The 24,391-nt window shown below is 38.1% G+C and overlaps 1 protein-coding gene across 2 annotated transcripts in view; it reads left to right on the plus strand.

Moving 5' to 3' along the window:
- RASEF (RAS and EF-hand domain containing) overlaps window positions 1-24,391 on the plus strand; it is a 35,685-nt gene that overhangs the window by 4,683 nt on the left and 6,611 nt on the right. Inside the window, exons 2-13 of one of the 2 annotated variants that reach the window (XM_075078579.1) lie at window positions 9,673-9,819; window positions 10,614-10,704; window positions 13,485-13,580; window positions 14,690-14,767; window positions 15,174-15,289; window positions 16,078-16,146; window positions 17,030-17,114; window positions 18,513-18,604; window positions 21,458-21,692; window positions 22,741-22,878; window positions 22,948-23,116; window positions 24,064-24,145. In XM_075078579.1, the coding sequence (XP_074934680.1) occupies window positions 9,673-9,819; window positions 10,614-10,704; window positions 13,485-13,580; window positions 14,690-14,767; window positions 15,174-15,289; window positions 16,078-16,146; window positions 17,030-17,114; window positions 18,513-18,604; window positions 21,458-21,692; window positions 22,741-22,878; window positions 22,948-23,116; window positions 24,064-24,145 (1,398 nt within the window). The remainder of the gene's footprint in view (window positions 1-9,672; window positions 9,820-10,613; window positions 10,705-13,484; window positions 13,581-14,689; window positions 14,768-15,173; window positions 15,290-16,077; window positions 16,147-17,029; window positions 17,115-18,512; window positions 18,605-21,457; window positions 21,693-22,740; window positions 22,879-22,947; window positions 23,117-24,063; window positions 24,146-24,391) is intronic. The other variant, XM_075078577.1, reaches the window with a different exon arrangement.

Here is a 24,391-nt window from a genome sequence, read left to right on the forward strand (position 1 = left end):
TTTAGTCTTGGGGTCTGTTTTACTTGTGTGCCTTGTACTTTGGGCCAAGCCGACTGTTCACCGGACTCTGATTTCAGTGCTGCTGAACTGAGATTTTATGCATCATGCAATTCCAAAGCCTCCTAATGTGATTCTGATAACAGTTTGCCCCCAGTCATGTCATCTGGAGCTGTATAGAAAATTAGGATCTGGGGGATGTGATAAAATGATCAAAGAGTGCTGTTTTTAACACGAACTACTTAAACTATGAAGTCAGGGAGTGCTTATGGGATATAATGCTGTGCTACAGCAAGGGAGAGGGTCTCTGCTGCATAAAAAACCACCCAAAACCTGTCATGCTCTTGCCATCATGAGCCAGGATGGATTTTGGCTGAAGTCGATACAGAGCATAGCATTAGCTCTTGTCAGCAATTTGTGTTTACTTCCAAGAGATGATAGTCATGATATCGGCATTGGCGAGATTTCTTTGGAAGTCAAAGTGTGTTCCCTGTAGAGGGGATAAAGACAAATCCTGAGCAAAAACAAATGCTGGGTCCCCCATCGTCACAGCGCTGGAAGGGGGAATCCCTGCTGTAAGAAGGATGCCTTGTCTTTTTATACATCTCGCGACAGGGGGTTTGACAAATGCACTCTGCTGGAAGTGTGATGGACGCCTTTCTGTGAGCCAGAAGACTTTCTGAGCTACCTCAGGTTTTACGGCTCTTCTGGCTTTTGCTTTAACCAGAGCAGCATCTGTGCCAAATAACTTAAGCACTGTAGCATTCATTTTCCTGGTATTTTCATGTCACATGATCATTTATCATAACCATATCCTTTGGAGCATTCTCCTTTTCCACAGACTTCATCTTTCCCCTCCCTGTTGCACAGTTGTTTCCACTCCTGCTCCGCTTGCTCCAAATCACAGCTCTCTCTTTGGGAAGGGAACAGTATTTATTCCGTGGAAACATTAAAAATCCCTTCCCTGGGAATCAGCCCACGGCTGGGCTCTCTCATCCGGGGTTGCAGATTTGTTTGTCTTCTTTCAGTGCAGCCTGTTTCTGAAGGGGCAGGTACAGAAAAAGAAAAGCTGGTATTAAAACACCCCATAGTGCGTCAAGTTGAGAAATACCTTGAATTTTTCAACATGTTAACATTTTGTATAATCTGTTTTTCCTCAAGGCACTTATCTAGGAGGAAGTGTTAGGCACTGAGCTGTGACAAAAGTAGATCCTTTCCAGTTTGGAACAGATTTGGTAGATCTTTTCTGGTGGCTGATATGATGGCACATCCAGTGTGTCTGCTTTTCGGAAAGAGGTATTTATTTATCTCTTGGTGGCGCACACAGGCTATTGGTCGCCACTGTAAGGGTAATCATCAGATGTGTAATGTTTGATCTTTCTCCTGCTCCATCCACCCAGCTCAGACCTTCCTGGCTCAGACCACCTTATACTTCATCCCTTCATGCCCATACCAGAAGAGAGCTGATACAAATGATGAGCTCACCTTCACTGGGAAGAGACCATTAGAACAGTGTTCTAAAACTTAGGAACGTGAGCATATTATCAGCATGAAAACAAGTTTAAGTATAGTGGTGATTATCTTTGCTTTTACCTGCAGCTACAAAACAAAAAACTATATTTTACCAGTGCTTGAAACATGTCTGGGTCAAGAAAACACAGAGTAAGTGTTCGGGGACCTTAAGTCTGCAGGTAAGGACATGGATAAGAACGAAGATAGAAGTGAAGACAGAGGGCAGTAATTGTCAAGGGATGGTGTTGAGAAAGGTATGGGTGTACACAGAAGGACTTGCAAGAACAGGCCTGCTGGAGAACACTTTGGTTTAGTTTTCTTACCTCTCAACAAGACCCTCCCCCAGCTAAGCCTGATAGCCCCCACACAGCTCCTGCCTAACTGAGCTTGTTTCGCTGCTTTGTGCTCCCCAGAGTGCTCTGCACAGGGGTGGAGAGGGGCTGAAGGTGTGCTGGTCACCTTGTCAGTCTCTGCCTTTCTAAAGCAGATACAGCTAAACATAAACAAAATAGCAATGGAAAAAACACTCAATCTTTACCATGTAAATGAGAGAAGCTGTCATTATAACATCACTGGCGCATCTTTGATTTTCTCCAGTTTTCCATTAGCTTATTGCCCTTTGTACATCTTTGGTGGAAAACCAACTGCCCTTGGTGTCAGACTAAGGGGCCCGTGTAACATAGCGTCCTCTCTCTGGTACCTACCTAGGGAAAACATGTAATATACTGAGCAACTGTAGAGTTGTTACTCTTTTATAAATTCCATCAACTCCTACTGAGCTGTACTCAGAATGTGGATCATTAGGCAAATGGTCACTGTATATTCATCAAACTAAAATAATACTCTGAACTGATGTGAATTAGGATAGCTCTGAGGGTTAAATGAAATCATGCTGCTTAATATAATCTATGCCAGTTAATATAATCAAAATATCTGATCTCTCTAATCCCAGTGTTTTTATTCTTTTTTTTTCTCTCTCTTCTCCTCCTCCTGTATTCTGCCATGGTATTTTAAATCTGTAATATTACACATTGCGTTATCATCAGGGCAGTTTTGTTTTCTTTCTGTAATTCTGTGAGGAACTCCCTGAACCATGTGAATACAGTTACTTTGCTTAAGTTCATTCTTATAGGAAATTGTGCAGATTTTTACTAATTACACTTACTAATTCTATGGACAGTTTAGGTTATAAAACCTTTGCGATGACGTAAGGTAAAGCCAGAACAGAACTTGGTTAGAACACTATACTTTTTTGGGTACTAGTGTTTTGTGTCTATACTTTGTAGAAGCAGCAGAAAGGCATGCATGGTAGGTGGAATAACTATAGGTGCCAGATGGTCCAAAGGGACAGTTTCTTTCATGTGGTATATCAGAAAATGCTCTTTCTATGCATTAGTATTTGTGAATGCCTACAGTTAGTGTTAGTGTGGAACTTAAAAAGGGTGCAGCTAAATCCATTTAAAAATGTTTTCAAGGAAGGGCAGTTTTAAAGGGCATTTCTGCTGGATTTTGCTGAAAATGAAGGAAGAGCATTCTAGTTGTCTTTTTGTCTAGCAAAAGGATAGACTATTCAGGAGTCAGCTTGGTGAAATCCACTTGTGAAATCTTCCTTGATAAAAAATTTTGAATAACTAATGAATTTGCAGAAAGAAATAGCATGTATTCAAGGGGAACTGGAGACAAACAAACTGGACAATATTAATTTCAACTAATATGTCCTGCTGCAGTGTTGTCACTGATATTTACCAAGGCATGTGAAAACAGGAGTGACTGAAAATATGGAAAAAGACAATCCAGAAGAATTCCTCTCATAATCATCAAATACTTACTGCATCTTGGTATAGAGTGTAGCTGCATCCTTCTTAAAGCCTGTGTATCTGTAAAATATTACCACAGTGTACTTGCTGCTAATTCATCACAGATACTTGGAGTGATTAAATCAATAGCATTCTTCCCAATTCATGAAAGTGTATTACTTCTTGCTGGAGGTGTAAGTGATGAAGCAGAGTCCCATCAATTCTGTTGTATGATTTTAATTTCTCCGCTGTGTTTTTGTTGCTGCAGTAGTTGTTCCGTCATGTTTTTAATTACAACTTCCCATAGAGTTGCCATAGAAGCACTCAGGTAAGTGTCACTGAGAATTTCAGTGGCCAGTGTTAATCTAAGAAAGCATTCCAGGCCCTTTCCAGGATCCTTCACCGTTGTGATTGTATGGGCATTGTTTTGCTTCTTAAGCCTAAGTACTGCTTCATAAAACTGGGTCACTGAGATATTTTGAATGCATCTGGATGGTAGCTGGTCACTGAGCTAAGGAGGAATGGTAAATATAAAGAGGTTTTGTGTATCACAGAGGGAGAATAAACTCTCACAATAACTGCTTTGTGCTTCTCACTGCTGCATCTTAAAGCAGACTTAGGTATATGGCAGAGGCTCAGCAGCAGGGAGATACTGATTTTGATCTTCGTTTCAATCTTCAGTTCGGGTATGTGTATTTGCATACACTTTGAAAAGAAGCTGCAAGAGGGAGTGGCTGTGGCATTCTTGTAAAGAGAACAAAAGTTGCAGAAATACATTACAGTATTCCATTACAAATGTCCTCTGCTCCTGGCACAAAATACAGTAAGCAAAGGCCAGACTAATTAATTCTCTGCTCCCATCAGTGTAAAACACTGTACCTTCAGTTTCGCTACTTCATTAATAATCTGTATGGTGGGAGGCCTCTGGTTTTAACATTATGCATGTGCTGTTTTTGAACACAGGATCTGTAGTACTGTTTGAGGTACCGTGCAGTTTTATGGGTGTAGCTTCATTTGATTTAAAGGCAGCAGCTGATTAGTCCTTCACAAGATGGGGTGAGAAAGATAGAGTACCAACATAACCCTATAATCTTGTGAAAAAAGTTTTGCGGGTCCTTAAAGATCCAACCCTAATTCAGTGACCTGTGATTTGGAAGAGAATCAGGAAAACATTTGCTCTAGTAATGAATATTTAATGTTAGCATCAAATAACAATTTTCCTGCTGTTTGCTTGCTTTCTAGGCAACAAGGTTATTACTAAGCATCTTGTTGGTAAAATCTAAAGGAAAAAAGAAAATTTCAGAACACAGATTTCAGACTTGTATTTCATGTTGCTAAAAATCATGTATGTTGACATAGATCTTACAGAATTTATCTGCCTTGGAAGATTGATAAACTCTGTCCATCTTGCTGTGGCTAGTGCCATTTATGTTTTACAGGCGACTCATTTAAAGAACTGTGTGTATATTCACAGTGAAGAAGTGACATCATTCAGCAGCTAATTCTTGTTATGCATGACATTTGCTTCTATCTAAAATTTGAAACTATTCTGGAACAGTTTACTGGCTGTTTTGTTGAGCAGTTTGCAGCTCTGAAGGACAACTGCTGAAGTGCTAGGAATTTATGAAGTGCAGTGTACATTACCAGCTCTCAGTCCAACTGTCAAAAATAAATGGAATTTCAAATGGAGAGGCTATGGAGAGGCTATGTTTTATGATGTCTGATGTACAGCCAGGCTCCAGCTTCAAGCTTACCCAACGTTAATGGAATTCTGTAAGTGGTAGCACCTCGAGACACTGAACTTAACGTTAGTCCAGCTGTGGGTACTTGAAAATCAGTGTCTAAATGCTACAAATCTGCTGTACACTTGAACTTTAATTGAGATCTGATGAACCCAAACCTCAGACTTATTTTGTGATACACTTCATCATCAGAACCATTCCAAAACTGTTGTGCAGTAAACCCTTCAGTGCAGAAATATCACACTTGTCTGTATTATGTAAAAGTACAGATTGAAAGGAGGGCAGATTGTAAGTCTACAACTTTTGTTTTGTTTTTCCTGGTTTTAGTATTTCTGGTGGTGCCAATAATGTCAGTGTTGTTTTAGTTCAAAGATGTAGATATGGAAAATGTCCGTAACACTTTTTAAAATGAGAATTATTAATTGAGTAAACATACATCTGGGAGTTGTTTGATATTATTTATATATAGTTTGTAGCGTCTGATGATCAGATAAATCTGCGCATCATTGTGAGTACTTTTGAACCTTGGCATTACCCTGTTTAAAATATATTTTGAAAAAGAAATTGTGTGCATACATTGGAAGATACTCAGAGCACTACATTAAGTTTAACTTAACTTCTGGAAATACCAAATACAGCTAAAGCATTAGCCTTTGTAAAGGAAACCCTTTGCAAGACAGAAACAGGTATGTGTACAGAAATGCCCCTGGCATCAGTAAATCTGTATTTCTTTGTGCTGCTGTTATGTTTCTATATATTGAAATGAATGTCAGCATTTCAGCTAGAAATAGATTTTTATGGTGTCCTGAAATACTGACGTTGCTTAAAATGTGAATCTGAGCTATAGTAAAAATTGTGGTACTGTTGTAATAAAATAAGTTATACCCTCAGTGGGGAAATCGCATAGAAGAAGCAGGCTGCTGCAGTGTTGATAATCTAAGTTGTGGAACTGCTTCAAGTGGGAAAAAATGCAGAGAATATACACTGATTGTTGCTATCGTGTGTGGTGAAAGTATTAAATAGCACTACTCTACAGAAGATAGGAAAACATCAGCTGTCTAACAAGGATGATCATTATATCAGAATTTAAGCTTTCCTTTAACAACAAAAATAGGCCATATATTTGTGATATGTTACATATAGTGTTAGACTAGAACTTGCAAAACAGGAGCCAGCAGGGTGCCCAGGTGGCCAAGAAGGCCAACAGCATCCTGGCTCGTACCCGGAATAGTGTCGCCAGCAGGAGTAGGGAAGTGATCGTGCCCCTGTACTCAGCATTGGTGAGGCCGCACCTTGAATACTGTGTTCAGTTTTGGGCCCCTCAGTACAAGTACTGAGGTGATGGAGCATGTCCAGAGATTATTTGTGTTTGTGTTTCTGCCCACTAACATGCCATATTTCCTTGTTTCTTGTCTGCTTCCTCCACCTTTCTAGACCTGATCTTCCCTTTTCCTTCCTCTCCTGTTTAACTTCAAAGTTCTTGAATACCTGTTCATGTTCTGGCATATAGTCTATGTGGCAATCAGCTTCAGTTTTCCCTGGGACTGCTAAATTCTGTAATAGGATTTTTTTCTGGTGTATTTCCTTACAGTAATCCAGATATTGGAACCTAGCTGGCATGTAATACAATGGGTTACGTGGTGTTACTAGTGGTATGACGAGAAATCAGTTCTTTTTATGTAGTAACCTGTGTAACAATGTTTTGGTGCTTATGCTATTCCTTGGTTTTTTATCTTGTCAAGAGTCTTGCTTTTACAGTTAAAACTGTATACAGAATGTGTAAATGAGTTGGATCAAGTGGAAGTTGGAATATACTATTCCCACATTGAGGCAGAATTTTAGGAGCAGTGTAAATTTCAGATGGGCTTTTAATAACTAAAGAATCTACATAAACTTTTTTCTTTCTTCTGTATGGGATATATCTCTTATCTTTCACATGAGAATCATATACAGAATTAAGTTCGTATAACAATGAATTTATTGGGGTATAAAACAGGGCTGGCATTATAGGAATGCAGTCATCTGGACCAGAATAATTTGTCTTAAATCAAAGATCTGCATTCTCATATACCCTACAACTCCCCACCCACCATGCATTGATACAAAAGATGTAAATACTAGAACTCCCAACAGCTGAGGGAACATCAAACTTCTTTTTTCTTGAGGGAGATATGATCACCTCCCTCTACCCCCTTTAAATATCCATATTAACTTAGGGGGTTGACATTCACACAAACACAAAACCAGTTTATCCTCTATAAAGGAAAGGGAAGTAAGCGGAGCAAGAGGCCCCCCTTGGCTCAACCATGACCTCCTGGGTCTACTCAAATCCAAAACAGAAGGGTACCAGAAATGGAGAAGTGGAGGATTATCCGTCGAGATCTACCAGGGCATTGCCAGAACATGCAGAGATGCAGTTAGAAAAGCAAAAGCCCAGCTTCAATTGAAACTGGCTCTAGATGTGAAAAATAACAAGAGAGGTTTCTTCAGGTATGTCAATCACAAGCAGAAACAGAAGGAAAATATAGGCCTACTGTTAAATAGAATAGGAGAGTCAATCAGCAATGATGCAGAAAAGGCAGCGGTCCTCAACACTTTCTTCACCTCTGTCTTTACCAATTCTGTTGGGTCCCAGGCTTTGGGAACGAAATTCCTGGTTGATCCTAACATAGACCCACCATCAGTGAAGGAAGAGTTAGTGTGTGAATTACTACAGGAGATTGACCCCTACAAACTGATGGGCTCTGACGCCGTCCACCCGAGGGTGTTGAGAGAGCTGGCTGACATCATTGCAACGCCACTCTCCATAATCTTCGTGAAGTCGTGGAGAACAGGGCATGTCCCAGAGGACTGGAGGAAGGCAAATGTTACCCCTATCTGTAAGAAAGGCTTGAGGGAGGATCTGTGTAATTATAGGCCCATCAGTCTTACTTCAATCCCTGGGAAAGTTATGGAATGAATCCTGCTGGGGGCCATCACAAGTCAAATGAAGCACGTGATTGGGAAAAGCCAACATGGCTTCACTAAGATCAGACTGTGCTTGACAAACCTGGTGGCCTTCAATGACAGAGTGACTTGCCTGGTTGACATGGGGCAGGGAGTGGACACTGTCTACCTGGATTTTCCAAGGCTTTTGATACAGTTCCCCATGGCCTCATCCTGGAGAAATTGATGTGTTTTGGCCTAGACAAGTGGTCTGTGCAGTGGTTGGGAAACTGGCGGACAGGCCGTGCCCGAAGAGTGGTGGTAAATAGCTTTTTTTCAAACTGGCAACCTGTCACAAGTGGGGTCCCCCAGGGATCAATCTGGGGCCCAGTGTTATTCAACATTTTCATAAGTGATCTGGATAACGGGATCAAGTGTAGCCTGATGAATTTTGCAGATGACACCAAACTGAGTGGGGAAGTAGACACTCCAGAAGGGAGAGCTGCTCTGCAGGAGGATCTGGATAGGCTGGAGGAGTGGGCCAACAAGAACCTTATGAAGTTCAACAAGGAAAAGTGTAAGGTCATGCACCTGGGAAAACATAATCCGGGAGTGCAGCACAGACTGGGATCCACCTGGCTGGAGAGCAGCTCTGTGGAAAGGGACCTGGGGGTGCCGGTGGACAAGAAGCTCAACATGAGCGAACAGTGTGCTGCTGTGGCCAAGAAGGCCAACAGGATGCTGGGTTGCATCAAAAAGGGCATCGCCAGCAGAGATAAAGAAGTCATTATCCCGCTCTACTTAGCGCTTGTCAGGCCACACCTGGAGTACTGTGTACAGTTCTGGTCCCCGCGATACAAAAAAGATGTGGACAGGCTGGAAGGGGTCCAGAGAATGGGCACCGAGATGATCAGAGGACTGGGCAGCCTGCCATATGAGGATAGGCTGGGAGAACAGAGTTTGTTCAGCCTTGAGAAAAGGAGGCTTAGAAGGGATCTCATCACCATGTACCAGTACTTAAGGGGTAGCTACAAAGAAGATGGAGACTCCCTTTTTACACGGAGTCCCATGGAGAGGACAAGGGGGAATGGACACAAGTTGCTCTTGGGGACATTCTGATTGGACACGAGAGGGAAAGTTTTCACAGAGAGGACAGTGAACCATTGGAATAATCTCCCCAGGGAAGTGGTTGACTCGGCCATGGTGGACACTTGCAAGATTCGGCTGGACAGGCTGTTGGGCCATCTTGTCTAGACTGTGCTCTTCCTAGAAAGGTTGGACTAGATGATCCCTGAGGTCCCTTCCAACCTGGGATTCTGTGATTTTCATTTCTTATGCAGTCTCCTAAAGTTGTAAACTTCTTCATAGGTTATGATTAACATTAGAGCCACCAACAAACATGGTATGCATTATGGGTTACTCTAGTGGCATGCTCTTCAATACACCATTAATAGAAGCATAAAAAAAATTTACACCAGCTAAAAAGTTTTTTCTCCAGTAGCTATATTAAAGTAGAGAAGCAGGAAGGGTAAACTTCATTTAGAGGAATTCAGACATACTATGCTGAATGTTCAAAGTCTTTATCTATCTTGCTAGTTTTTAAAGACATACAAAAAGGGGTATATATTTGTAATATATTTTTCAAACCTGTATAGAACTTTGTTCCAAATAAGTGACAAAATGGTATCTCTCTTTTTCAGACAGGAGCAGGTCAGTGTTCTGTATCAGAACATACACATAGTGGAACCAAGATTAATCCAGCCGTATGAACATGTCATTAAGAACTTCATTCGAGAGATCAAACTTCAAAGCACAGAGATGGAAACGTTGGCCATTGCAGTAAAAAGGTATAGTGAGCTGTGTTTCTAGTTCAGCTATGCAGTTACTTTTTTTCCTCTGTCACACTTTGTTAGATTAAACTACTGGTAGTTAATTCCAAAATATGTCATGCAGGGTATTTCCATAAACTGAGTTGAAAGTTTACATGCACATACATGTACATAAGCACATGTAGTAGCTTGCCAACGATTCCCTGTTCATGTGTCAGTTAAGGTCTGGACCTGATTTTTCGCTGGCTCTATTCTTATATTTATCGTCTTAAAAGATTTTGACTCCCCTTCCTTGGCTGTAACTTTGAGTTCTAACACACATGCCCATTATACTTTCATTTTAGAAGTGATATTTTTGCTTCTTCAGCTTCAAGGGGTGCATTTACCTATTGCAATTAATTGGCATTTGCAATCTCATATAATTACTGCCAAAACCAAACAGATTAACTCAGAACAGAGATCCTGTATGTGTGGGTGATGCAATTGCTGTAGTTATCCTTTTGAAGTCCTTTCATAGAATAACCAGAGGGGCCTTTTATCTCTGTAACTTAATTTTCAAAATGCAGATGTGATATATTTCCTACTAATCATGAGCTGTCAGCTATTACGTAAAATCCTGTTTGCCTGTATCTTCAAATTAATTTGTGATTTTGGTTCCCAGCCATACCAGTTTCAAGGTCTGGGCAATGTTAAATGGTTTCCATATCTGTCTGTCTCATATTTTTCAGCTGAGGTAGGCAGATCTGTTTCACACAACATTTCTGTCAAGCCAGAGGTCAATTCCTAAGAGAGTATTTACTTTTAAATTTTAGAGCTCAGGATAAAGCGGCAGTTCAGCTCAGTGAGCTGGAGGAAGAGATGGAACAACGGATACAGGCTGCAGAGCATAAAGCTAAAAAGGAAGTGAGTATTTTATATTTGCAGAATTTCATAATTACCAAACTCTCAGTGGTCTTAAGCAGGATTGATGGCCAGGTGTGTTTTTGATCCTGATCAGCTCACTCAAAGCTGCCGAAGGCAGGGTCTTAATAAAAAGAAGCTATCCATGAGATCAAAAATGTATTATCTTAATGCTTTCCAAAAGAGGAATGGGTGATCAGATGTAATAAACCAAGAAAAAGTCTTTCTCTTGTGTGAGAATATGATGGACTAGAGGAATTTATTTTTGAGACTGGTATTGGAAGCAGATTGGAGAAAATTACCTTTTACCATAAAAGAATGGAATTTAGTGCTCCTAGTAGATGAATTTATATAGAAATTAATGCTTAGATCATTTGTTCCTAATTTGTATATCTGCCTGGAGTGGTCATCTGTCTTTCCCCCATTCTCATCCTGCAACTATATTTTAGAGAGTTATGGACATAAGAGAGGGTAATTGTGATGATGGTGTATGAGGGCCTGGACCTCCCAAAGTTGATGGGAAATTCTCTTTTAATGTGCTCAAGTTCTAGCCATTGTTTCAACGGCTTGCAGTCTTGATGGAAAAGTACAAGCATCCTCTTCCCCCTACCCAGTGACAGATAAATTAAAGCCACATGTGGCTGTGTAATTCTAAGCAGAAAGCAGTACAGTAAAACCACCCTACCTGTGTTGTCTGCTTCACGTTGAACTGTTACTAAATTCACATAAGATAAACATAACTTTATAATGTGCATAAGAATAACAGTTTGTGAAAGTGTTCTAATGTGGGCATAAGAAATACATTAATTAAAACATATACTATTGGCATAGTTATTGCTTTGTAGGTACACAGTATACTGAAAGTCTGTATAATTGGTACGAGTTCTTTCACCAAAGCCTTTGCAGAATCAGAAGCAGCAAAGTGCAGCCTGCCAACTTGGTGATTTTAAATAGTTCACAGTAATTGATCTGTGAAGGTAAATGATATTCTGATAGATTTGCTTCAAACAGCATCCTTTTATATACAAGAGAAAATACTCCTAACAAACCATCAAAGTCAGTTGTTTTCCTAGGAAAAAAAATATGACACAGAAATATTAAAGCTACCATCCCAGCAAAAAAAGCGTATCATAATATGTTTAATTAATGATAGTGCAACTCTCAGTAGAGATAAACTTTCAATTTCCAGGGAGACTAAGCATTTATGTTTGGAAAACAAATAAATTTGCTCTGGAAAATTTATGTTCTAGAGAAAGTGGTAAATCACTGAAAAAAGCCCTGAAGACTCTTTTTCACTACTGTGAAGAGATGACTGGCATGTGCGTGTTCGCTCACTGAGAACATCCACGGTTATGTATTAGCATTATGTAAAAACATATCGGCTATCCACATCTAGTTTGTGCTTCTCATTCTAAATTGTCCTCAAATTGTCACCAAGTTGCATGGATTGTGATTTCACTGTTCACACGTGGCTGTAGATATGAAAGGTGGGCTGTAACTTGTTTCTCACAACACTCTTCATTTTCACTCCTAAATGTTCCCTTTAGCTTCTACCTCCACATACTCCACCTACTAAAACGCCCTGAGAGTAAATATAAGATATTTACTTTGTGGGATTGTACTAGGCCATTAATCTTAATGCCTGTATTCAAGGCTATTGTTTGTCAGAGTGATCTCACTGGTGCCACTGTGACACCTGCCTCTGCATGATAGTATCTGCAGGTTGAGCCTAGCATATATTTTGTTTCTTCAAGGGAAGCAAATAGTTACCAAACAATACTCAGGAGTCTTATATAGGTGGCAGCTGTAAGAGAATGTATTATAAGCTGATTACTTTGATTATCATTTTAACACACGGATTATCATCATTTAACACACGGATGTCAGCATCACCTACAGCAAAGCACTGAATTCTGAGCAAAGTCCATGTCTGTCCTTTTCATGTGAAAAAACTCAACCTGTCCCACGGGCACCAAGTATCACTGACGCATTCTGGTTTCTTGTGTTGTGAAACTGTGCACTGACGTCCCTGGGGAGTGACCAGAGCGAATTAAACGCATACTCATCTATAGCATGCGGAACATACCATTCTCCTCATTGTGCTTGATGTAACTTCCTTTGAAAATCTCTCTGTTTTGATTAAAATAAAACTCAGGATAGCGTACTTGGTTTGATATCCAGGCCAAGTACCATATGAAACTAAAGATGCTGTCATCCACATACTTTTTACTGAACATGGGCCTGTAACACTCCAACACCTGCAAGCAGAAAAAAAATCTAAAAACCAGAAATAAATAGATAACTGATAGTGTCACAGTAATGTTATTACTAGCACATTGTAAGCTGAGCCATGAAAGGCTGGTTTGAAAAAAAGGGTGTAGTGTCCTGATTTGCGTGTGGGTGTGTATGTATTCATCTATATATGCGAAACACAGCTAAATATGTCTACAAATAAAACTTGAACCCTTCTTTTTCAGATTTTTTTTTAAGACATCAAGAAGGTTAAGCACAGGAGACTATGACATGTAAAAACCAACACTAAATTGACCCATATCTTTGTTTTCCCCTTACCATTTCATTACTATGAATAGTTTATAAGTGGAGTGCAATTGGAGAATCAGAATCTGTGGATCTTAAGGAAGGGGCAGGTTGATGATATGGAAAGACAAAATTGCACACATTAATTTAAGGGGAAAGCGTGTTGTTTCCAAACTGATGAATGCATTTTTTTAATAAACATTTTAAACCTGTCTCAACTTGTAATGAGATTAAAAATATTACAGGAGAAGAGAAAAGCTGAAGAAGCACTAAATGAGCTGAAGCGCCAGTATGATACTGAAGTTGGGGATCTGCAGGTGACAATAAAAAAACTTAAAAAGGTGAGTGAGTTGAAGCTGTGGTGAGAGTTTATAAAGTATTTTGGGAGATGCTGACTGTATGAGGTGCCTTTCCCAAGATGAATAATCATAATTGTAGTTTTTTAATTTAGTGTGTATTAGTAAATGACAACTGCAATTAATTTTTTAGGTTGTGTTGTCATTCAGTGCTGTTGTACTCATTCTGTGTAAATTACTGAAACACTTAGGAAGGGGACCAACTTCTAGCCAAACTCTGTTGCTGAATAATTTTCTAGGTCCATCAAGTTGTTAACTCTGCAGTTACTTAAGTCTTGTATTTGATGCATTAGAAAGAGTCTAATATATTGCCTCTAAGTATTTGTAAATTGTAACTCATAAATTTAGATGAAATTGGCCACCCAAATCAAGTAATTTACAGTAATATAGTTCCATTTAGCCGCAAGTGCATTTCTCCTAAATGTTAACGGTAGAGGTGGTTTAAGCTGTAATTTTAAACTGAAATTACTAGTGGAACTAATTATTACTAGTCTCAACCTAAATCCAACCTGATCTTTTCATCTGATACCTAAGTGTAAGGTAAACTGAAATCTCAGATATGAATATTGGTTTGGGTTATTTTGGAATTTGGGTTTAATTTTGCCATTAGTTTTTTGCTTTAAGTTTTACCAGAATTATAGTGACCGATGAGGATATATTTCTGTTTCTTCATATTGAATTGCACTTAGGATTATTGATAGAAATGGAAATTTCTCACAAGAAACTGAGAGCTTGTAGTACAAATACTACACAGATGAGGTAGTATATAAATTTTTTTTTTACATTAGCAGGGATCCACCTGTTTATATCTTCTCAATAGCTGGCTTCTCTGTTACTAGTTACACATATTCAACACCTACAAAGTGTAAATGCCCATTAAACAATTCTATGTATTGATTTAAAAAATTATATAGAAAGCCAGTGATTTTTAGAGTAATGCTGTCTACTCACACAGCTGGGAAAACTCTGGGTTTTAAAAACTTTAATAGCTGTAAAATCTCTTTGCGGTAATTTAATATGATTTTCATTATTTTTATTTACTTTAAATCAGAACAATAGCATACATTAACTGTGCATTTTTTTTATCCTTCTAGCTGGAGGAGCAGTCCAAAAATGTAAATCACAGGGAAGATGTGGTTGAATTGAAAAAAAGAATACATGATATGTTGCTGGTAAGAGATGCCTATAATTAACATATTGATTTAACCTCAGTAATACTTTTTCTTTTTTTTTTAAATAAATGTTTAAAGACTTTGGTAAGTGTATGAGGATCTTTAACTTGGAAAAAACCTATTGTGTATAAATACATACACATTCTAGGTATAATGTTTAGCAATGCCTTGAGATGATATAGGCCCCTTTTTGTGAAACTGAAATGGAAAATAAAAATTCAGTGGTTCTTGCATGCTAAGTTACTGACTTCTCTGATTCAGAGTTCTTTCATTTTCTTTCCCCCTCTATGCTCAGATTTTCTAGCCATTACCGTTTTGATGGTTTGTATTTTACCATTTTAATGTTAACTTTATATGCAGATGACTATGCCAGCTAACGTCTAATACCTTCCTTTTTTTTGTTAAGGAAAACCAGAAACTTAAGAAAGATCTCTTAGAAGCACAGACAAATATAGCTTTTCTACAGAGTGAATTAGATACCTTGAAAAGCGAGTATGCAGATCAGACTTTGAACACTGAGAGGTAACGTACTTTTACATGATAATATTTTCACCATAGGGAAAAAAATTCTGTTGTCTGATATAGTTGTAATATGTGCAGCTGGTAGCTGTTATTTTCTAAATTTGCCGTAAATGGCAGGTACACATTTGACACCATGAAAAATATGCCATGACTACTGTTCACTTTTCTTGTCAGGTCACTGAAAGAGCAAGTACTGGGTATGATGCGAACTTCCATAATCTTGAAAGGAAGCCCATTTTTTTTTACTAGGACTTTAGGTACAAGTAAAAGTCTCAGCATCAGGCAGCCTCTTCCTCGATGACTTGTACTGAGATGAATATCTGTATGAATCTTAGAGAGAATAGCTTTGGAAGTCTCTTACATCAGTCTCAACCAGTTTTTTTCTAAAGTGAATGAAAGCTGCTTCTAGATAAAGAGGCATAAATGACAGTTTTATTATGTGATTATCTTCAGATAACACATGATATTTCAAGGGGAAAGGAGGAAATCCATATGGTTGTTTTGTGTATCTTTTTATTTTTCGTTCAGTCTTTGTTGAGATATAGTGGCAGAGATCAATGAAGTTAGCAAGGGAGTTTACTTTGCATAAAACTGCTTTTAACATAATTCAGCAGAAATGTAAACATAGAAAAACTGTATTCAGAAATATTTTGAAATATCATTTCCCCACTGTATATTTATCACCTCTTATAAATATTGACTGTTGAGTTTTGTCCTCTGCCAAAAGCAATATTATAAAAATAAAAAAGGATATCCCATAAAGTATAACTTCTTGGGTTTTTTTCCAGAGACCTAGAGATGATCCGAGAGTATACTGAAGACAGAGATAATTTGGAAAGACAAATTGAAATACTTCAGTAAGTTCTTAGTAGTTTAGGTTTTTCCTAACAAACTCTGTCCCAACATATTTGGGGTGAATGTTTTTGTATGCAAAAAACTGGGATGAGATTTGGGAAAAAGTACCAAGCAAAAATACTGAAATTACCTCAACTCTTGTAGAAGGTACTGTGCTATTAACTCTCCAGTGTTACTGAGCCATTAACTCTTCATTGTTTTTTTTTTTGTTTTTTTTTTTTTTCTTGGCCTTACTGACTTTCTTCTTTATGATAAGCTGAATGGGTTTTGAGTCTATCAATGCTATTATAAAAATTATTACTCAACTCCTGTTTTTATTGACTTTGCTTCTCCAGTAACTCCCTGTCTTACCATTATCTGGAAAGTACTAAGTGTGTGCAGTATCATACAAGGGGCATGCAGATTTTTGCTTTCAAGGAGGGTCACGACGAATAGGTTTTTTATATCTTTAGTTAATTTCTTTATCCTAAAAATATGCTTTATTTCAAGCAGCTGAATCACATCTGTCCTTAGAGTCATCTCACCAATACTTAAAGGGTAGTCAGGGTAGTCTCTTTGTATTTCAGAAATGGCTGTACAGGTTTACTACCCCATAGCTGTTTTTTTGGGGCCATTCCTACACTGTTTTTTTTCCCCCTCAGCTGACCACAGACGATGCTACAGAAGTGAAACAGGGTTTTCTGGGCTGCTTTTTTTCACATACAATCATTTGTTTAGTATGCGACAACACATTTCCAGTTCTGTGTTACTCTTTAGTGTTTATCTAAAGAAAAACAGAAGGTTTTTTTGATGTGTATTTTTTCAATTTTTCTTTGTGATAAGTTACATAATTTTTGCTGTTTTCTCTACTGTACTCCTGCAAGTTAAACTATGCTTCCTTGTCAGATCAGCTAATAGAAAGCTACATGACAGCAATGATGGTTTAAGAAGTGCCCTTGAAAACAGTTTCAGCAAGTACAACAGATCATTGGTATGTATTTATAATTTTGTTGTGTTGTACTAGGAAGTTTAAGAATTAACATCAAACACAAATTTGTTTGTACTTCAGTGGGTACTCAGAAAATTGAGTTTTATTCAGTGTACTCGCTCTGGGAATACACTTGCATAGGTGAATTTTGTTAGATTTTACTTCTGATTTGTGAAATAATGCAGTTTGTTAGAGCACAACTGCTTTCTGAGGTGGTTTGGAAAGCAGTGATTTTTTTGGTATGGTATGGCCAAATATATCTGAGGTGACTAATTCAGCAATTTCTCTTGCAATAAAGGGAATATGTTTGTATTGTGTATATGGGAGTGCCCTACTACTGAAAACACGCTTTTTCAGAAAACTGCTTTCTTTTAGTAGCAAAGTCTTAATGTAATTTGAACTTTTGTCCAGGCAAGTCACTGGGAAAACAAATAGAAGAGACTGCTAGTGGCAGTCTAGGCACCTCAGTCAGACCCTTTAGGCTATCACAAATGTATGGGGATCTATTGCAACAGATATCCCCTGGCATCTTCCAAACCAGAGAAAGGAAGGCTTGAAAGTTACAAAAAATCTACTCTGCACCGCTATTTTGCAATATTGGGAAACTTCTTAAACTCCAAAACTAATGATCGGGCAAGCCCTCATGCCATCAGGAAAGCAGTTAACTTTTTTAGAAGGATGGGACCGAAATAATGGGCCCACAGAGACAATACTGGCTGGGAAGGAGGAAAATAGGGGTCATTGCCTGTTTCCAGCATACTGTACCAATGAAGATGAGTGCCTTTTGCTGATACAGGCTACCAGAGATTCACTGCAGATGCAACAAGAGATACCATTTGCTTCTGCCATGCCCTGAAACATAAGGGAGGCAGTTTACAGAGAAGGCAGAGGAAACTATTCCCAGTAAATAAACGTGTAGAAGGACAGCAGAATGTATGAAATACTCTGTCACGTGCTATTGGTTGATTTCTCTCCTCCTCTCCACTATCTCACTCGAGAACCAGGAGGTATCTCTACTGCAACTATCTCAGCCATGGCATTTCCCTTTTCACTTTAGTAGTCAACATGCCATTTTTCTAAGTGTCACTTTTCAAATTTCAGCATTTCAAAGTCTTCACATGCTGTCAATGAAATCATCCTTTTGGAACTTTCTGTTTCTTTTGTGGTTGAGTGCGGCTAGCAGGGTCAGTATTAAGGGAACAGTGGAGCCTAAATGCTATATGTAAGGGGCTTTTTGACTTCCAGTCCTATATAAAGCATGAGGCTTAATTAAAAATAAGTAGTTGAATATATATGAAAATACACATTAGTAATTTTGATGATGCACACTTTTTTCATGACAAATCTAGATGCTTACCCTGTGTTCATTGAACTTATGCATTTTTTATGTATCTGTCACAGCGGTTAGCAAACACCTCACCAGGAAGTACCACTTCTAGAAGCAGTCCTAAGTTTAATGGTGGACAGTCTCCTCTAAACCCACGGTATGACAGGTAAGGCAGGTTTGCTTTTATTAAGTTTAAAAAGACTAGGGCATCACACTTCTCTTAGAAGAACAAATATTGTCAAATAACAGAGAGAATAGCTCTGTCTGATTGAGAAAGGAATATGTGACCATAGCATATGACCTAAATTACACTGAATTCAATAGGAATCTTTTCAGTGACTTCAGAAAACTTAGGAATACTCTTTTCAGAACAAATGAACTTACAGGAGAGTAAGTTACTCTTCTGTTCATGTTACTCATGAACTTACAGAGAGTTCAGATAGCCTCTTGTTTGGTGTTGGACTGTTTTGATTCTAATTTGATTCTCAATCTCCCTTCCTTGTCTCCAAGAAACTATAAACATCTACTGAGGTACTCGGTTAGCTAGCTTACTCAGTACTTGGAAATCAAACATTTTTAGTCCTATCTTCAGCCTGTATGTCTGGCTTTTCCATGTAATAATTATTACAAAGGTATATGGGCCTAATTTGTCAAAGGAATACACATCGTTATCTCACACTGACATGCAAGGGTAGTGAACGGACTTGGATATTAACGGGGTAAGAGCCACAGAGAACAGTAAGTTATCTAAATGCAAATATCGAATGGTCAGACCTACTTTGGTTTTGCACTTGCTGGATGCTGGTCATTGATCAGAGCTTTCTCAGATTGTTGCAGACTCTCACTGAAGTCACTGGGCATTGGATCCAACCTCACGTGCTGGACATCATGCTATGTTTTCACACTGTTTTTTTTTTCTAAGCAGCTGGAACAGACAGCAAAAATATGTGTCCCTACTCAACTGATAGATTGTTTTGTATTATTTTTCTTTCAGTGGTACTTCAAACTCTAGAGAGATCTCTGAAAGTTCTTAATAGTCTGTGCTTTACATTTTGCCAAGGAGATTAATATCTTTGATTGGGATTAAGTTGGCTTCTGCTTCTTGCTAGTAGTATCCCCATTCATTTTAATTCAATAGTGTTAGTTGTCTTCTGCTATCTCCATGTGAGATGTGCTTGCTGGCTGTAAAGTTTTGCTTGCCACAAACTGATTTGTTCTGCTGAATGCAGATAAGACCAACTCCCCTCTCTTGGACCCTCTGCAAATCTTCACAGGCATCTACTACTAAGTTGCATAATATATTGAGTAATTTTCTGAAGGGATAACTAAAGCCTCTCTGGAGGCTTAGTGATGTCTTTTTATTAGTACCTGCCTCATGGTAGAATCTATGCATTCCCACAAAAGTGAGAAATGCAAGCTACTTTAGAAGAAAGTGTATGTGGTAGGAAAAAAACTTACTCTTAACAGGTGTGACTTAGTAGTATTGAAAGACAGAAGGAGATAGGAATGTCCCCAAACCTAATGATTTTCAGTACTTTGTCTGGCTTCTGACATCAGATCAGCATCGAGAGATACTAATTTGCATTATAGCATGTTTTAAGCAATTTACATTAGTAGGTATACTTCTTTCTTGAGATGTATCATACGTCTTGGTCTAACTTGGTTTAAGCGCATATGAAATTCTCAGCATTGAATTCATGCTTCAGTGAGGCTGAAAATTGACTACTAAAGACCTTTATTTCAGGGAACGCCTGACAGGCTTAACTTCATTATAGCGTGCACCCTTTCTCTGTATTTCAGTGATTTGGTATAGGCTAGTGGGTGCATGGATACAAACAGCATGGATGCTGTGAAATTCCACAGGAAAGATCATGCTCATTCATGTGGTTATTCATTAGCCTGGAAGGATGTAGATTGGGTGGTTCTGGATGTTGTTACATGGGACAATGATGCCTCTGTCACCTCTATTAGGCCACTTGCAGAGAGGAATTATATTTGACTCAGTAACAGCTTCATAATTTGGTGATTCTCCCCAGTGTACTCTTCTGTGGTGTGTCATTGCACTGGGAGCCCCCACCCCCTCTGGCAGCAAACTGTCTTTACAAAGATTGATGCTGACCTTGTCTGTTCTAGCAGTTTAGTGCTTCAAATCTATTCCCAATAGGACAGTGCCAAACTGGTTCTCTCTTCTCCCCGCAGTGATTTGTGCCTGTCCCTGTCTTGCTGCAGGAGCAGGATAATGATTGTAGCCACAGTAAACTTTTTAAAAAGATAGATTCTTCTAAGATTCACTCTGATAATCTTTCTTTTCTGTGCTCTCATTTACTTAAATGAAAACAAAATTGTTTTTTCTGTAAGCCATACTGTCATTGCCACATCCATTGAAGTATTTTTATATATTACAGCACCCAGAATGAAAAAAAAGACCTTTGAAGGAATGGTGAGGGGAAAGAAAGGACTTTCTTGTAAAACCTTAAGTTTTGCATAGCCTACCAAACTGCAAGAGAACACGATTCAGTGACTTCTTCCACCATGACTGATGTACTGAACTCAGTTATCCCCTTTTCTATATTTATGGCTGTTACTTATTGGCCTGTGTGCCTCTGTGAGCAAATGCATTCATTTAAATTAGATACACTATTTGAGGTCACTTTATTTGTCTTAGTCTAGGCCAAAATTAGCTACGCCATCAGCTATCATTTTCTGCCTTTGATGTCTTCATAGTATGATATTTTCTGAATCTTTTTTAAACAATTATTTTTTCTGTGTATGAATAAATAGATATTCTTACTGAGATTCAGGAAGTCATTATCAATAACATAGATTATGTAATTTAATTGGAGCATCCTAAGAGATACGATTGAAAAAGAAATTATTTAGAAGAGCAAAATAGACATTGACATATGCCTTAAACTGTATAGTTAGCATTTCTCAGTATTGACTATTCTGGAATGGCTCAGATTTTGTTGGGAAAAACAATTGTGGAATAACTTCCCCCCCCCCGATATTTTTTTATTAGATCATCTCATTCTTCTTATGTGGATGAAGATTATGACTCTTTAGCCCTTTGTGATCCTATGCAAAGGATAAACTGTGAAGTTGACAGCTTACCTGAGAGCTGTTTTGACAGTGGTTTGTCTACCCTGAGGGATTCAAATGAGTATGATTCAGAAGTGGAATACAGACATCAAAGGATTTTTCAAAGGTCACAGTGTATGCAAGAAAGCTTTGGTGGTGATGCTTCTGATACGGATGTAAGTGCCGGATTTACTCCTTCTCTGAGAAAGACCTTTGGTTGGAGACGAAATCAGTTTCGTGTTTTTAAAATGGAATGGATCTTTGCCCATAGGGTAGTTAAAGCTAAGTACCTGGGTTATATGCATTTAAATAAGAATAGTGACAGGATTTTTTGAGAATGCATAGTTACTCCTTCTTAAAATAAAATGTTTTTTTTACATTTTTCATAGATTTTTGAGTAATAACTTCATTTTTAAAATACTTTTTTTTTTTTTAAGGTTTTTAAACGCATGCAGACAGGAGCCCATTTTCTAATGATGCAAAAGCAGATACTATAGAAGTAAATCAGGTTTCTGTTCACTTTCTCCCATCATGCTGTGGCAGTGAATGAAAAAATTACATATATGAGAAAAAGAATACTGTTAGTGCATACATTGACTTACCCAGTAAGTCTCAGAGAATTTAGAAATACTGGGAGGTATTATTGTGTCCATTTCATTGTCAGTAAAATGGAGAGCATTACTGGTGACTACATATCAAGGCTAGTATCAAGCACAGCAGAACATGGGTTATTTTAGAGCAGATCCTTTACTGTGCCAGTAGTATAGACATTTAGTCTCTGTGGTTCAAAATGCTGTGAATAGTGCTGATTACAGCTGTGCTGTATTTAATTTAGCTTGAGTAATAATAGCACAGAGAATAATGTCTTGTAGGGAAATTCTTAATTTTGGTAAAATAAGCTTTGAAAGAAAGGATTTATTGTCATTATTTTTTTAAGCTGAAGTTTTTCATATGGAAATTAATTTGCTCTATCTGGAAAATAATGAAAGCACGTATGCCAAACAGCACACATGTTTAAGGACCAAATGTATGCTATAGTGAATAGCAAATGTGAGTAAGAACAGAATAATCACAGTATTTTGACTGAAATTGCATAGCTCTATTTGGTCATTTCTCTCTCTTTAATCCAAACTGTTAAAAAAATGTTTTAATCAGTCTTAGGTGTGCCTTTTGAAAATAGCATACTTTTTTCACCAGAGCTAACACACAAGCTTGTACTTTCAGGTTCCAGAGATCAGGGATGAAGAAGCATACAGTCCTGATAACAGCAGTACAGTATTAGACTGGAAGCCCTCACGACCAGTAAGCCGAAGCAGCTCAATTGCATCAACGAGGAAATATATATCTGCTCTCACCCCTCAGGTAACCAGTTCTTTAGGGAAGAAAAAAGTTTTTGATACCAGGAATTTTTTTTTATATGAGTTGAAATAGAGGGGTTCTCTTTGTTTTCAGTCAGGTGCAGCTGAATGTACTCCGAAATACCCCAATTCAGAAAAGGCTTACAAGATTGTTCTTGCTGGAGATGCAGCAGTGGGAAAATCCAGTTTCCTTATGAGACTCTGCAAGAATGAATTTCGAGGCAATACCAGTGCAACCCTGGGTATAGTTGTTGTTGTTGTTCCTAAAATATTACAGTGAATTTCATTGCTGTTCTGCAGAAGTGGGTGAAAAGATTATGCTCTGTGATTGCTTGCCAGGGTTTCCTGAGTGTACAAACACGGTTTCTTAGGCTGTGAGATCTAATTGGGTACTAAAGCTTGGAAGTGCCTAACTGCTATTTGGAGTGGATAATACTCTAATTTAGTTTCTCTTTGCAAAGTACAAAGCTTGTTACTGAACAACACAAAGCACCAGAAAAGGGAGTTTCAGTGTAATGAACTTAGAATATATGAATGATCCTTTTTGCATTTTTCATTACTTTCTTGTCTTCTCAGCTCTTTCCTCTTTCCTTAGTATTTCGTACTATCCTTTGATGTTTTCCATACTACTTCTGTCTCCATTTCTTCAAAGTGTTATTGAAGCTTTGGTTTAAATGCAGCTGCAGGGATTTCTGACTGACTTGTGTATATATTATAGCTGTCAGCTAACAAACTTGTCTTACTGATTCCAAAGACTGAAATTTGGTCTTCCAATCAGATCATAGTTATATACGTGTTTTATTGCTTCTGATCCAGGATTTGTCTTCTAATTTATCTTTGCCCTCCTTGGCCTTTGAAATAAAGTCTGTATTATAAAACATTTTTTCTTCTTCCATAAAACTGCGTAGCAAAAAAAAGCAGAGCGAGGTCTTGTTTGCTGGTTATAATGCCAAATTTGTGTCAATGCTTCTGGGAAAATGTGTGGGTAAAATATTTCTTTTAAATGTTTTTCTAAAGACAAATTAAATACATTCAGGGGATTATTGCAGTTCAAAGCTATGTGAACAACTGAAATCTCATAATCTGTTAAAAAGATATAACTATTGTATGTAGCACAACTTTTCATTTTCTGTGGTTTTTTTAAGGTTATTGATGTTTTTTATTAGACTATACACATTATTCTTTTTAGGTGTGGATTTTCAAATGAAAAGACTAATTGTTGATGGAGAACCTATAGTGCTACAACTGTGGGACACAGCTGGGCAGGAGAGGTTAGTGATTCTCTGCACTTACGTAGTTTCAATTGTTTTGTTTCTAAAAGATGTTTGCCTTTTTTCATCCAGGTGAAAAAAATTTCACTAAATATTAGATTGCCCTATAGTAAGCCAGTGTGGCCGTATGTAAATGTCTATGAACAGATGTGATTTTGCTCAGCTGAGAACCCAAGACAGGTGGAATGTTCATTTGCTAGCTTTGGTGATGTCTGAGGTAATCTTTTCTCTCTGCAGAGAGAAATA

The sequence above is a fragment of the Phalacrocorax aristotelis genome, chromosome Z, assembly GCF_949628215.1.
Source record: "Phalacrocorax aristotelis chromosome Z, bGulAri2.1, whole genome shotgun sequence".
In the NCBI taxonomy this organism is placed as follows: domain Eukaryota; kingdom Metazoa; phylum Chordata; class Aves; order Suliformes; family Phalacrocoracidae; genus Phalacrocorax; species Phalacrocorax aristotelis.